Source organism: Lissotriton vulgaris, chromosome 3_1 (assembly GCF_964263255.1).
Source record: "Lissotriton vulgaris chromosome 3_1, aLisVul1.2, whole genome shotgun sequence".
NCBI classification, from domain to species: domain Eukaryota; kingdom Metazoa; phylum Chordata; class Amphibia; order Caudata; family Salamandridae; genus Lissotriton; species Lissotriton vulgaris.
The window spans coordinates 136,008,655-136,024,998 of record NC_141689.1 but is presented as its reverse complement, the minus strand read 5'-3'; the positions used below and the strand labels follow the sequence as shown (position 1 = coordinate 136,024,998).

At 44.0% G+C, this 16,344-nt stretch overlaps 1 protein-coding gene across 1 annotated transcript in view; it reads right to left on the bottom strand.

Annotated features, from left to right (window-relative positions):
* LOC147726094 (uncharacterized) overlaps positions 1 to 16,141 on the bottom strand; it is a 37,353-nt gene extending 21,212 nt beyond the window's left edge. The window contains exons 1-2 of the mRNA XM_086962877.1: positions 16,096 to 16,141; positions 8,421 to 8,924 (exon numbers count right to left, since the gene is read on the bottom strand). Of these exons, the coding sequence (XP_086819003.1) occupies positions 8,421 to 8,924; positions 16,096 to 16,141 (550 nt within the window). The remainder of the gene's footprint in view (positions 1 to 8,420; positions 8,925 to 16,095) is intronic.
* Positions 16,142 to 16,344: the final 203 nt, after the last annotated feature.

Genomic DNA, 16,344 nt, shown 5'->3' with positions numbered 1-16,344 from the left:
ACTCAACCACGGTCATGTTATCAGACCAGAACACCACAGAGTGATCCCGGAACCCCTCGGGCCAAGTTTTCAGGGCCACCAAAATGGGGAAAAGTTCGAGAAAAGCAATGTTACTCGTCAGCCAGCACTCGTGCCACCATGACGGCCATCTTTGAGCCGACCATTGTGTACCAAATATGGCACCAAAACCTACACTCCCCGCCGAGTCTGTCCAAAGCCCCAGATCCTCGGAGGACACCGCTGGTTTGTTCCAGACGATTCGACCATTGAAATCCGCCAGAAATGCCAACCAAATGCGCATGTCCTGGCGAACCTCTGCCGAGAGCCTCGTGCGATGATGACCCTCCTTCAGGCCGACCATGGCTTGTGCAATCGAGCGGGAAAAGGGGCGCGCCATTGGCATCACTTTCAGGGCAAAATTCAACTGACCCACCACCTGTTGCAATTGATGCAGGTTTACTTTCGTTGCACGAATACATGTTTCAAGGGATAACCTGAATTTTAACACTTTTTCCTTGGGTAATCTAAAACAACCTTCTTCCGAGTCGAGCTCGATCCCCAGAAACTCGAGCAAAGTTGAGGGACCCACAGTCTTACCTGGCGCCAATGGCACACCGAATTGATTCATTAAGACACAAAATTCATGTAAAGCCTGTCCACACTCAGAATCCCCGGCTGCCCCCAAAAACAGAAAGTCATCGAGATAATGCATAACATGCTGAAAACCTGTCTTCCTTGTGAATACCCATTGCAGAAAACAACTGAATTTTTCGAAATAGGCACAGGATATCGAGCACCCCATTGGCATACATCTATCCATGTAGTACCGACCCTGAAACATAAAACCAAGGAGGCGCTGATCGTCTGGGTGCACCGGGAGCAACCGGAACGCTGACTCGATGTCTGATTTTGCCATCAGCGCCCCGGGCCCCAGGCGATTCAACATGGCAACGGCCTCATCGAAGGATGCGTACCGCACCGAACACACTTCCGGGTCTATCGCGTCATTCACGGAAAGACCACGTGGGGCTGACAAGTTATGTATCAGCCGAAACTCACCCGGGTCCTTCTTGGGGACCACCCCTAGAGGGGAACAAACAAAGTTAGCAACCGGTGGCAAATCAAATGGAACGGCGACACGACCTCGAGTCACCTCCTTCCCAATCTTTACCTGTACCACCGCCGTATGCTGCAAGACCGACAGTTGATTCTTACAGTTTGCTACACCCTGAAAATCCCCCACTGGGATGCGGAAACCATATGAAAACCCGTTTCGCAACACCCCAGCGGAAGCGTGATCCGGGTATTCGTTGAGCCAAGGAATCATCGCCATGGTATCAATCGGAGTAGGTAAAGGCGCCCCTCGGACTATTTCAGACCTGTTTGGCGCTTCCCTTACCACCGTTATCACCCGTTTTGGCTCTGCACATGGACTCAGGATGGGATGGCTGCCCACACCCCCCACATTCATGTCTGAACTTGCATGACCCCTGAGGCCTCGTACATTTACCTCTGTTAAAATTCCAACAAATCCCCCTTTTACCTGCGTTGCCACTCGGCTTCGAGTGGTACTCGTTACCTGCACCCGTCCGAAAGGGTGTCCCGGAGTATTGGCGGGAAGATTCACCCCCGTTACTCCCTGACAATGGCACTTTTAACATTCCTGTACTCTCCATTTTTTGCCATGACACGGAGTCGTAACAATCCCAAGTCAGAACTGGGTCGTGTTCCTTAGCTTTTCTAAAAATATTGTCATAGCAGAACCACTGATTGCCCCCATACGCTACGGAATACTCCATGATACGTGATTGATAAATAGGCAACTCGGTCAGCAACTCGGGCCTGCGCTCGCCCATGATGGAGGTAAAAATGCCCCACGCTCTGCCCCAAGTACCAATGTTTATATCAACCTTAAAGGCGGCCATTTTTGCGCGCCAAACACTCGGATGCATGAGCTCCTTTTGGCTCTTAACATGCTCCATCTCGTAATGGTCGGTAAGCAAAGAAAAAATGTTAACATACTTATTCGCCCAAATCTTTTCCTTAATTTCCAGTGGAACATGTTGAGCCACCTTCTCCCTTCGTGAAGGTACAGACCCCTCCCCCGCGATCGGCAATGGCCGCTTACCTGAACCAGAAGCTGCATTTGCCGCCGAACCTGGGCCTGTTGCATTTTCCGCCGCCGGAACCGGCGGGGTAACAGAAGATGGTGCCTTCGCAGCCTCCCTAGATTCCCGCAGTTGTTTCATTACTGCCCGGGCGTCGTCAGCCGTGGTGCCCTCGCTATCTTTTCCCAACCACGCTGCCAATTGTGCCGCTAACTCGGGAGGCATATCTTCCCCGGTCACGGGGGTGACCACCACGGGGATCGGATTCCCCTCCTTCGGCACCGGGGTTGGCTCCTCAAATGGAGTATCGGGAACCGGGGTTTCCCCTCCAAGCGCCCCCCTTCTGGACCTCTTGCCTCTCCCACCGGGGACTACTCCCGGCAAAGGCCGTTTCGGTCCTCCCTCCCCGTTCTTAGCCGCCATCTGCTTCTTCAAATCGGCTACCTCCTTCATGAGCATGCGGAGCATCTGATCGGTACCGACCCGCTTTCCGACTTTCTTGGGCATTCTCAGACGGGATATCTGTAAGACAAAAAGAAAGATTACAACACTCAAAATTGGCTCTTCGTTCCGTCTCGAGCTCACGTGCAGCGGGGAGGTGCAGCTTCAGAGCGCAGGAACAAGAGGATGCTTTCGTGGCTTGTTGCTCCTTTTATCCGTCTTCGGGCGGGCGTAAACCCGCCCCCGCCTGCCTCCGAGGGCGTGGCCGGCCGCTTCAGTGTCTAGGACAACCCACTCCAGGGCGGGAAAAGGCGTGCCCCGGCTTCGCCGCTTCGGGCATACCAGCCGAGACTCGCCTCCCGCCCAAGATGGCTTCCCGGGGGGATCGTGGTACTCCACCATACGTTCGGGGGGACCGAATGGTCGCCCCTTTCCATTAGTTTTCTTTTTGTGATTTGAATTAGTTTTCCTCTTTTGTTTTCTTTTTATTCTATTAGGGGAAGGATGTGTAGCATGTACTGTATTTATTTATACCTGGTTACTTTAAGGAATGTTTCATTAATGTTCTTTCTTATGTTCTAAGAATGCTGTGATGTGTTCTTTATGTCATTACGAGCCTGTACTCTGATATTGCTAGTCATGGGTTATTTACACCATGATTAAAACTTAAATCTACGAACTATATTTCCTTGGCTACTTGGATTATTTGACCAGAAGAGCTTACTATATCTCTATGCCAGAGTCATTGGAATCACACACTGGGCATGTGCAAAAACCTGAGCACAGAGCAGAGCTCGAGTCTGGAGGAATGACCTAGCCCTCCAAGAAGAAAAGCAGGAAGAATGGGAAACAGTTTCTGAACAGACACCAGATGTCTCTCCTCAGGGAGAACAAGAGTCAGTTCCAGGACAAACTATGTCACAGGAGTTAGAGCCTTACCATCCTGAGCTCTTGGGCCCATGGGGACCCTCTAGGGAAGATCTCTGCCGTGACCAGAGGACCTGCCCCACTCTTGAAAGCCTGTAACAGCAAGCCACTGCACAGGAAATTGGTGATGTCACTGGTTTCCACAAAACCTGGTCAGAGGAGGGGACTTTTTACACTAAGGCAAGTGACCCAAAGCTTCCACAGCATTCAGCAGTAACGGTGGCTTGACTGCCTACTCCTTGATGTTCTGCTCTGCATCACACCTGCGGTCTGCCCGCTGACAGTGAGCATTGAAACTCCTTTGTGTAGCACTCTTTCCAGTGACCGTCAGGGCATATGAGTCAGTGGTCCTCTGCCATCCAAATTAGTCCAGCTGTCCAGCCACCAAGAACACCGGGTTGGCAGTGGTTGGCATCCATAGACCTACAGTGACCTGCTGCTGGAGACCACATTGGTAACTGTTTTGGCAGTCTACTGCATTCAAGCTATACGTTTCCATTGCTTTCTCTGACAACCACCATAATAAATATATGATGATATCGACTGCCAAGTGCCTAGGTACTGAAAGCGCTGCATATTTTTAAGTGCCCTGCATTTCTCTCCAAAATTAAAGGCTAAAATTATGTATTGAAGTAATTGAAACTGTATAAAGTATATTTCCTATTTGATTTTATACAAAATTGATTTTGTATTTATTCTTGAGTGGTTGTCTAATTGAGTACAGCAAATGCTTAACATTGTTCTCTGATAAGCCTAACTGTTCGCCCACACTATCTTAAAAAGACAGCTAGTACCTGCTTGTTGCTCTGACTTTCTCTGAAGATATCTTGCTCTCTCTATATAGGGTACTTCATTTTAGTTCCCTTTACAGAGAGGCAAAATATTACAATTCAAAAAACTCCTATGCAATTCAGGGCAGCAAGCAAAGATGGTGCAATGAACTGCATTGCGTATAATGAATATACACCCCCCCCCAGGATATAGCGGCATGGATTAGCAAATTTAGCCACACAAATATGGAAATTTAGCTTTACTTTACTCATAATCATTCATTCTCAGCCTTACATCAATGATCATTGTGTGTTTCTTTGTATGTATAGGAGAGGGAGTCTGGTAGTCTGCATTTCATTGTGTGCTAGTGTAAGAGCACTTTTTGTTTCTGTGTGTGGAGGTTAGAGGGAATGTAAGGGGTAGTGTGTGTTGTTTGTGGTAATAGGAATGTGTTTGTGTTTTGTCTGTGTGTGTATAATTTGGCCTGTGAGTTTCTGCCCAGGGGTCAGTTTGTGTGTATTGTTAATGTGTATTTCAAGAGGTGGTCGGGCGATCAGTTTGTTTAGGGGTAGAGGTTTGTAGATGTGGAGTTGGTATACTTTTCTTTGTGGCAAGTTTGTCTGTGAGGAGTCATTGCCATGTTTTTCTGTGACTTGGTGGGTGTATTCTGTGATTCATTTTTTGCCAATGTGCAGGACTGACATCAGGGCATTTCATTACTTTCAACCTGAAGGCGCCCAGTTCCCATGAGACCCTGCTCGGTGATGGAAGGAGCTTAGAGGTTGCCCACAGTTCTAGCTGCAGGCAGACTGTCACAATTCAGATCATGCTGTCTGTCCCACATTTAGCTTCATTCGGTTATTTGCGTGGTGGTAAGTTTGTTCCTGTGTGTGATGGAGAGACTGTGTGAACATGAACGACTCAAGTTTCACCTTGTGTCCTGCAGGAAAAATGCTCTGCTTTACTGGAAATGTCTAGGCTGAGCTCAGCCTAGACTGCAAGCGTTTGACCGTGCAACTCTAAGGTTGAAACTCTACACCTACTTCAGGAATCAAAAGGTAATCACATTTTCTAAATGTTTGATGAATTCCTTGATCTGTTTTAGTGTAAGGACCGGTCAAATCTGCAGGCACAGAATATAAACAGGAAATGAAGACTGACCTGAATAGTTCAACATAGCATGAGATAACTGATAGCTTAATTGTGGAATTGGACAACACTGGCTCCTTCCCAATTACAAGGGTCAAAGGATCTCATCTGAGACAGACTGGACTGCTCTGATGGATCAGAGTGTTGGCTGTTTGCTTTAGCAGTTTTGGGCTGGTTTTATAGCGCCTTGAGACCCTCCGGGTAAGTAGTGCGCTATATAAATATCTGTGATTGATTGATTGATTGATTGATTGATTATGGCCTGGTATTAACACCTTTCTACTCTATGCTTCACCACTGTAGACCACTTTTATTTTGGTGCCTGGCTTATTTTTTGTTCCATTCTGAACCTGGGTCACATTTACCTAAATGCAACCTTAGTTTTTCTTTTCTGAATGAATGAACAGGGCCACTGAAATTTTTCAATTCCACGGCAGCAGCTTTTTTCACATAGTTATGGATATGCCACATTTGCCATATAATCCGCCCCCAGCTGCATACTCTGTAGAATTTAACAAAAATAATTTGGTTGAGCTCAACGGATAAAAGTATAAAATTCACCCAGACAGTATTGCCATGGCTTTTCTTGCCACATGGTTTAGTCAAACTGGACACTTAATGTGGTGCTCCCTGGCCCTGGCTTAGAAACATAGGGCATAATATCAAGGGTGGCGATAGGGAATTTTCGCGGCTTTAGCGGCCGTTTTCGGCCGCTAAGCTGCAATAATTCTATCGCCCTATTAGCAAGCTGTCGCTTACAGCAGTTAGCAACAGGTTTTAGGTGATAGCGAGCGGTATAGGGCCTGCCTGCTTTGCATGTTAGCAATATTTATGGCGAATGACATGCAAAGTGTCGCTAACTGTTAGCGACTGAAAACAGTCGCTAACATCGCTATCGCCTATTAGCAAGGCAGGCATAGAGATGGAAATATTCGCGCTAAGCGCGGATATCTCCAAATACTAACACCTGCCCAGACCAGTTCTTAGCCATGTAATCCAATGGGAGGTGGATAACATGGATAAAAACATTTCATTGTTAAGGCGTGAATATCGCTGTATTCTCAGCGATATTCACGCATTCGCCTCTATCGCCGGAAAATGTATGACTTTGGATATAAACGTTGCTAACAGCACGTTATCTCAGCGATAAATTCCGGCGATGCTCAGCAATAAAAAAATTGTTGCTAAGCCTATTTAGCGATAAATATCGCTACTTGTTGGTAATATGCCCCATGGTCTTTATCGGAACAGTGGAGTAATTAATGTGTCATAAGGCTCATTTACAGGTTTGATATAACACACATTTTGTTTTGTTAGATGCACTCCTAATTATTTTCCACCCAAAAAGCTTTTAGACGATCTTTAAAGGCAATTTCCATGTGAGTTCTTCAATGAACACATATATACACATTCCCACAGGCCAAAGAATGTAGCTGTTTTGTTCCTGCATACCTTAGAGCATTAGACCCCCGAAGATAAAAGCTTGAACCCAATTTATATATAATGTAACCTTCCTCTGACATTATTGAAATGCCCCAGGAAGACTACACCACTGCACATGATGCTCCCTATATCCTGACCTTTACCAATCTAAGTCTGACCTCAGGCAGCACACCTCACCTTCCAATTTCGCAAGCACTTTTGTAAAAATGGCGGCATTTTTACAAAAGTGCCAATTTCGCGACAAACCGTGAAATCGCGAAATCCTGGAGGGTCTGAATAGAGCAGAAAGGCTTCATATTCACAAAGATATAGATCATTCATGCTCTCTTCTTGAGCTGGTACACAGTGTGCAGCTTAGCGCCACCGCGGACACCCATGAAGCACAGTGCAAGGGTGCTGCGTTACAGGCAGGATTGATTTTGTTCAGAAAGGGTAACCTTCTTGCACAAAAACAATCCTTTGAGGTATTTTCCTCTTCCTATGTGTGCTGCATAATGCAGCACAACTGAAATGAGGAAATACATTTTTCATAGTCACACCTCACTAGGGGAAGTGTAATATTCTGATGCAATCCCAGTTAATTTGGGACAGTGTAAAAAATCATAGCTGGATCGATGGAATGCCTTCTCAATTTGGAGTAAAGAAAGGATGTGATTTAGGCTAAGCCATGCAGAAGGTGGGTTTGCATAGCTTGGCAAATCCCATTTAAAGGCTTGTGTTGTCTTCTATCGTCTACGACCTTTAGAGAGTTGGTATTTGCCACTTTTTGTGTGTGATTTATGTGTGTGTGTGTATGTATGCATTTGTGAGTTGTCTTTCCAGCCGAGCCTCTTCAAATTTAGGAATGTGTGAGCATGGTGACATTTTGTAAATATGTGTTCCAGAGTGATGTACGTGTCTATGTGAATGTGTGTGTTAGAAACCAGGGCCAGATTTGCACAGAGTTTGAATTGGTTTGTGTTGCTATTCAAACACAGCCTGGATCAAAATCCAGGATGTAATTTATAAACTAACGCAAATGACGAGTTGTGTTGACATATGACCAAAAGTAATGCATCAAATGAGTGTTCAATGGATGGTGCATGGTCACTCCAGTGGATCCACTCATGGATTCTGAATCAAATGTATATCTATCAAGATTTGTACACATGAGTTTACACCTCCCAGAGGCTACCACAATGAGAGCATTGTTTTTATGTTTCCTCCTATCTTCCTCTCTGCATGTGTGCTGCATTCTAGAGGACTCATAAACAGAAGAAGTTGCATTAAAACATTGTTTTTGTGCATTAAGGAAATCCTTTCGGCACAAAACTTTCCTGCCCACAGCTCACTTACCCTTATGCTAGGATGCAAGGGTAGCTGCCTTGATTTGTGGCTATGGAAAGTGTGCCGACACATGGAGAGAGCATTACTGTGCCAATACTTTGTTGCATGTTACATCTTTTTCTGCCCTGCACTGCATACAATCTTCGACATTTTGGCCATAGGTGTTTATCTGGGTTTTGTCTGTGAGTAAGTGATATGAATACAGGTGTGTTGTTTCTTTTATGACATTCAGTTTGAGCCAAGAGCAATATATACCTATTATTGGTCCAACAAGAGGAATAAATACCATGCCAATGCCCCTCTTCTTTGCGTCCCGTGCATCGTACCATGCGCGTGTCGCTCTGTCTATATCCGAAGTTGCACGCTTGAGATCATTCTTTGCTATTTTTAGTTTTTCGTCAAGGGACTGCTGGTCTTGATGTCCAGATATTTCCACTGTAAGTACTTGTTTCTTATCTTGTAGTACTTTCTGTTCATCATTCAAACGGTTTATCTTGTCTAAACGCTCTTCCACATTTTTGCTCAATGAGTCCACTTGTGCCACAGATGCAATCTCTGCCTTTGACAGACTTTTGTGAGACGTCTCTAGGAGTTGGCGAACATTTTGAATGACTTGTGGCAGGCTGGTGCTGTACAGCAAGGTTTCAGCAACAGACATCAAGGAATTCAAGCCATCTACAAAGGGCGGCAGAACAGCCTGTTTGTAACTATTTTCTTCAACAGGAATGAATCCCAAAATGTGACCCGGAAACACTGTACCTTAAAGGGAGAAGAGAAGAACAAAGGTTAGTGATGTATTGAGGAGGAGGCAGTCATGTTTTTGAATATTGTTAGATAGGGAGGATGTCAGAATACAAAAGGTACTGCTCTATAGCTTGGCAATATTTTACAACTAACAAAGCTAATACTTTATGGGATTCAAAACAGTGCAAGGAATGAAGGGGATCCATATGGATCTTGGGACTGGCAGCTGTTCAATCAATCAATCATGGGCTTGTAAAGTGCAGCTACTCATGCGTCTCAAGGCGCTGGGGGGGCGGCTCCATTAGGTGCTTGGTCATCTGAAGAGCCAGGTCTTAAGGTTTTTCCTGAACTGAAGCAGTGTAGGGCTTTTCTGGAGGTGGAGGGGAGGTTGTTTCAGGTCAGGACTGTGAGGTAGGAGAAGGACTTTCAACCCGTTCTACTCTTATAGATGTGTGAAATGGTGGCCAGACAGAGGTCGGCTGATCAGAGGAGTATCTTGGAGACTTGGAAGGAGAGGCAGTTGTTTAAGTATGCTAGCCCAATGTTGTGGAGGACCTTGTATGTGTGCATGAGGAGCTCGAAGGTTATTCTTCTTTTGATAGGGAGCCAGTGGAGATCACAGAGGTGTTGGGCGATGTGGTTGTGATAAGGGCTGTCTAGCGTCAGTCTGGATGCTGCCTTTTGGCATGTCTGGAGCTTGTGAAGGAAATTGTTGATTCCAACATCAAGGGCATTACCATAGTCCAGTTTGCTAGTGGTGAGGGTGTGCATGACTGTTATTCTGGATTCAGAGGGGATCCATCTCTAAGTTTTTTGGAGAATGCGGAGGGTGTTGAAGCAGGCAGAGCATACATCTTTGATCTGGTGGTTCATAGTGTATGGTCTGTCGGGGAAGAGTGAGGCGGATTCCAAAGGCAAGAGGCCACCAGGTGAAATAGCATGCTGAGTGGGTGGAGCAAAAGATGAGGACTTCTGTTTTCTCTGGTTTGAGTTTTGGCAACTCTTCTTCACCCAGGTGGCAACTGCTTTCATCCCTTCTTGGAAGTTGTGTCTGGTGATGTTGTGATCCGTAGTGAGGGAGAGGATGAGCTGGATGTCGTCAGCAAAGGAGACAATGTTCAGCCCACGGGATACTCCACATCTGGTTTCTGTTGGTCAGATGCCAGAGTTGTCGAGTCTGGTGGCTAGTGTGCAGTGGGAGATGGTGTCAAAGGCAGATGATTGGTCCAGGATGATACGGGCTGCCATTTGGCCCTCGTCGAGAAGGGTGCAGATGTCATTGATGGAGGTGGCTAGGGCGGTCTCTGGGCTGTGGTTGCTACAAAATCCAGTTTGGGAGCTGTCCAGGACCTTTTGGCTTCAATGAAGTTTGCTAGCAGGGTGCTTTTGCCTTTTTGATGACATTGGCTGCAAATAGAACAGTGAGATGGACCTGAGGTTAGGTTTTTTCACAAAGAGACCGCTAGTTACAAAACAACTATTCTTCCCACAATGCAGGCACCATTGGGCCATGGCACAAGAGTGCTTGCATATGTGATAGGCATTCCAGAGTGTGTCAGTGCAATAAGTAAGCAGAACTGAGCCATATCTTTGTAGATGTGCCACTGTTGGAACTGGCACTGGTTTGCTGAGGTGGTACCCTAGCCAGGCAGAATCTTCTAACTGTAATGTACTTGACCCCTAAACTGGTTTCAAATTTTGTGATCCTAGGCCTATAATTATATCATAGTGCCACCTTTTTCTTTATGATCACATTAGAGAGCAACTTCAAATATGCAAGGTCACTATTTTGCTGCATAAATTGACCCATTTGCTACCGTAAAAAAAGGTGGTGGTATGTACAAATGCTATTTTGCGCATAAGCGACTTACAAAATAGTGTTTGCGAGTTGCTATTAGGAAGGTTTTTTTAAAAATTCATCCTGTTTTCCTTTAAGGAAAAAGGGCTGCATTTGAAAAATAAAAGTTTGCAGGCCATTCCCAATGGGTGGAAAATTACGACCTGCCTCATGAATATTGATGAGGCAGATCGCTTGCGACAAAGCAACACCTCCTAGCGATATATTACATAACAGGGAGTCCTTACACAGCCGCTCCCAAACACTCACTCAATCGGTACTGTTGCGCGGTGCCACAGCTATCAAGCAGGTCCTTATGGGGTACTCTCGCACACAGCAGTGTAATGGGTACAACTAATATCCAGCAGTTCAGTTGACCGTACAATGCAGACTACATGCTCTAAGCCCTCCTCACCCATTCAACTAACCCCCACTACACTGCACCCATGGGTTGCAGATAAACAGCCCTTCCCCTATGCAAGGCAGATCGCGGCCAGAGTCACACTTTGTCAGGGTCCTACGGAAGAAGGTGGGTATGGGTAGAGGTCAAATGCAAGACTAAGTGATCATTCAAGTTGGAAAATGGGGCAGAAGAATTCCAAAAACTGGTGGGTCTGAAGTGAGCAGGGGAAGGAACAAATTGAGGAAATGTGTTCTTTTTATTACTCAGTTGGCAAGATTGTGAACAGTGTTTGCATCTGCTAACATGAGGTTGCATGGATAATTGGATAATTGGAAACTGGGAATCTTGAGAACTTTATCTTGTTTTTTAGAACTTTTATATAGTGCCCACCACATAGTTGTAAACAACAAAGAGCTTTACATGGGCTATAGAAGAGCATATAAAGAGGGACATATGAGCATAATGTCTGTGGATAAACATACAGAATAATGATATAGAAATGGTCCCCCTAGGTGGGGTGAATTCATCAGAAAGAGGGGACCAGTCCATGTTCCCCAATTGAACTGCAAGAGCCCTACAATGCTATCAGTCTCAGTGTCCTTTAGGTTTTTATAGCTATTCCTGTCATTGTGAGTTTTTGGCTCTACATTTAGAGGAAGTTGGATTGTGCTGCAAACGGCTCAGTCCTGAGTTAAAGAAGAGCAGCCTTCCCTTGCAGGAATGGCATTAGGAACTCAGCAAAAGGAGCAAGAGTGAACTGTGATGTCGAGCACAGTGCTGAGAAATCACTTTGCAATTCACTTCTCAACAGTCTACAGACTTTAATATTAAAAATGTAGCTGGAAGGGATAAAAGAGTAATATAGATGCAAAAGAAGGGCATTCACATGTATAGACTGAGCATGGACATGTACCCAATCTAGATTGCAATAGTGTCTGATGTCACCTGTATTATAACAGCTCCAGTGGACACTGACAGTGGACCCTGTATCCAGTGTATGTAAAAGGGGGGGCAGCCTCATACTCTTATTCATGCAGAGTGGATCTCATATAAGAACTCGTTCATCCCCATTCAGAGTGGGAAGGAGACCTGATCACCCCAACACTTTAAAAAGAGGATGGGGAGGATGATTGGGCGAAAACAAAAATAAAAGGAAAAATATGAATTTGTGCATCAGGCTGCATTACTCCACTGCGTAAATCAAAATTGTGTTCAAAATGCCAGCCCAGGGTATATGTCCTATGGATTGCACTGTAAGATACCCAAAATGCTTTTTTGGTACAACTCTTTATGCGCACTACTAGTTCAAGCGTATGAATACATCTCTAAATGAGAAGGCTCATATATGAGATTTTGATCCACTGTGGTACAGCAAGTAACCTTGTGGGGGAAACCTCTAGAGCTGTTGCCACCCGACTTAGTGAACATCGGTCAGCAATTCGTAATGCCAAATTGAACGCACCCATGGTAAAACTCTACCATGACTTGAAACGTTCCCCTAATGAAATCAAATGGCAAATTTTAAAGAAATTCCATAATGTAAATGACTCTAAAAACAAAGAAATAAGGAAAAAACTTGATGTATACTGGATTTTCTGCCTTAATACCTATAAACAGGGATTAAACAATGACTTGACCTAGGAAAATGTGATTCCATTTAATTCATGAAGATAGAGTGACAATTTGAATACAGCACCTCCATTCAGGTACTAGGAGGTAGTGAACACAAATATGTAGCTTACTGATTGCAGTCTTAATATATTTCTATACATAGCACACATGCCAGCTCTAGATTAGCTACACATGTACTCTAAGATCACATAGCTACACAGAGAGCACAGCGACCCCTCGCCTTGAGCTCTGCAGTTAGCTATCGTGAATATACAGAAAGACATAGTCTGCTTTCTCTTTCTATTGACTGCAGTATCGCAAGCTATCACATGACCAGGTAGGAGGGTCTTAAAATCCCAACCTGGCAGGCACGCCACCCTTTGTCACGGCGTCTATCCAGGTGATGCATATCCAGGTGATGCAACTCGTGTAACAACAGGTAAGAGAGCCCCCCAGCATTAGCACGCTGAAAGGGTTGTTTATTTTGGAAATCCTTGAGTTAGTTTGGTTACAGTCGCATAGCTCAATCATTATAGGAACCGTAATAGCTTATGGTTCCATCACGTGAATTTATTCCTCCCCTGGTATTCTTACAGTGTGAGTTCAGGAACAGTCCGTTTGCATCTTCTGCATCAAATACATCTACATCCACATAAAAAAATGCACAATGAACAGTACCTTGTGGGGAACTTTTTCGCGTTTCATTTCTGTATATGGAGGTAAGCACGTATCTGTGGAGTGCTTCCTCTCTGCCTATTTAGATTTGTCTTAGACTCACTGAATCTTTGATCATTCTCTAGTTTAACCTTCACCAGGGTAGAGTTATTATAAACATAATTTTGTTTTTTCTCCCCTTTGACGAATTCTATAAGTAGCCAACTCAATGGTAATTCCTGGGTTGCTGCATTAGAAACACTTTGTGGACGGCGATTTTCAACAGGACTGTCGGCCTTCTGCTTATTAGTTCCCCCTTATTTTTCTCTCATCGAATACATCTAGGTAAATACGTTCAATGAGTAATACTCTTACCCCTCCCTTTGCAAGTTCAAACGTTCTTAATTTTAAATGATCTGTTCAGTCACAGCAGATTTTCCCTGTGACTTTTTCCTGAGGCTGATTCACTTTCCCTGCACCCATACATGGCTGCTGAGCTACTGCTGTCTTGAACGATTTGTGTACTGTCACCAGTTACTGATATTTATTCCAGTGAAACTTTTCAGGTAAAAATGTGCATTTTCCCTTTGCCTCACCACTCAATAAGGATACCTAGGCAGTTGAGTTTACCATTTAGAAGCCTGGCATTGTTCATATGAAATTTCCTGCATTCCACATATCACTAAGCATGAATCAGAAGTATGTTTATGTTTAGGTGATTTGTATTGCACACAACTACATTGAGGTGTCTCGGCGCATAGAATTATAATTCGGGGCAAAGAAGCGCTTAAGAGGAATCATTGATTAAAAAGCCAAGTTTTCAGTTGTTTCCTGAAGACTGTAAGCGTGGGGCAAGTTTTGATGGAGAGAGGAAGGGTGTTCTAAAGTCTAGGGGTGGCTACTAGGAAGCGTCTGTCTCCCCAAGAAGTGTTTTTTGTCCGTGGGACCGGTAGAAGGCAGGTAAAGGATGAGCGGAGGGGTCTACTGGGGTATACATGAGAATAGCGTTCTTTAGGAACCCAGGTCCTGAGTTGTGGATGGCTTTGTAAGCGATACAGAGCGCTTTAAATTTAATCCGGCTTCTAACACGCAGCCAATGAAGATGACGTATGGCCGTGGTGATGGAATTGTAAATTATCACTGATGTCATTTAACATCAAATAAAACACATCAGTCCCTTAATGAAGCAGATTTATAAAGCAGCTTCTTTTTAGAATGATGCCACAGCTAGGGCAACCTTTAAATTGTAGAGGTATTTGTTCAAAGATCAATAACCCCAACTTACTTAAAGATTGGTAACATTTTATTTTCGCAATCAGTGAATAGTGCACTACAATTATTTAAAGCAGAGCCACTGCTGAGTTTCTTTCGCACATGTTTATGTATTATCGCCTGCTCTCTTGATTTAGAGTAATAATGATAAGTTTTGATATACAGGCTCTGTACCTTGGACATCAGCACAGCTTTCCCTTTGAAACGTGCCTGCTCTAAATCTCTTCAACTTATTGTGAGTCCCAATAACTTTTATCTACATCTCCTGCTTTCAAAACAAGCTTTCACCTTTGGTCTGTGTGGGTCTGATCTACCCTAATTTCTGACACTTATTATTTGTAAATACATCACAGGTGATTTTCACTTTCTTTTCACACCATGTTTTATTAGAATCAGATTGGTGGTTGGTTAAACTGGTTGCTTTTTAACTTTTTGTCACTCGTATTCCTCTTGACACTTTTTTTGACAACTTTTGAGTAACTAGTTTTACCCTTAGAAATGTGGAACTCAGTGTTATTTTATTTGAATTATTTCATGTTTTGAAAGATCTGTATCTTTTGATTACCCTATAGGAAAAATATCTGTGGCACTACTGAAGAAGGCACTTCAAGTGCAGCAACGAACGTTGAGAACTTTCATCATCCAGCCACGTCAAAACAATCCTGGGAGGCAAATTCCTTCTATGTGTGCTGCAGAATGCCATTGGTGTAGAGGGGTGTAAGGGTACAGAATGCAGCACACACAGAAAGAGATAGAAATAAGAAGAAATAGAGATATTTCATCTTCTTATTCCTCCCTTAGGAAGGTATAAGATTTTGGTGCATTCACAGGTTTACAAGTTCTTGTTTATCCCAGGATGCATCGAAATATATAAAAGTTGCATGGGAACACTCACACAACACCCATGGAATGCCAGCCCATGGCAAAGTAAGCAGCGATTTGCGCTGTGATGCATTACTCCAGATTCCTGAAGCGACTCAGAGCCATGCAAAGTGGATGTGTGTGGTTTCAAAAATGAGATTTAAAGGTTTACATCACACATTTACCATACTGAAGGGTGCAAATGTGACACAACCCTCTCGAAAATAAGCCCAATAGTTTTCGGTAACTTTAAGCAGTGTATTTCCCACTGACCATTTTTCAACCCCCTATATTCAACTAAATCTGTTTTATTGAGTAAATGAATCATTTAATTTTTGTATGCAATTTAAAGTGGCTACACAAGAGAGCAGCTATGTAGCATGACTGATTAAGTGGAGCTTTGAAAGTGTCCATTATGCATAGGAATGGAATGTCTATCTGACTTATCTATTTAATATGAATATTTAGCTGGTATTTAATCGCTTTGATGAGTATTCATAGTGTACTTATGCACATGTGTGTGACTTCTGTCATATTAGGTCACTAACCTGTGATCACTGTTAGAAGAAAGGAAAAGAGTTGTGGGGAATCCATGGCTTTGATGTGTTTCCCTCAGCTGGAGGAATCCCAGCTCCTGAAAAACTTTAAGAAAATAATTTTTGTCAATTAAGTCGAAGATTCAAGCAGTGGCATCTTAAGTGAAGCTCTGTGTATGTATATATATATATATATATATTCACTGAAAAAACCATAAGTTATAGACCATATATAGTTAGGAATTAGCATTTACAAAACCT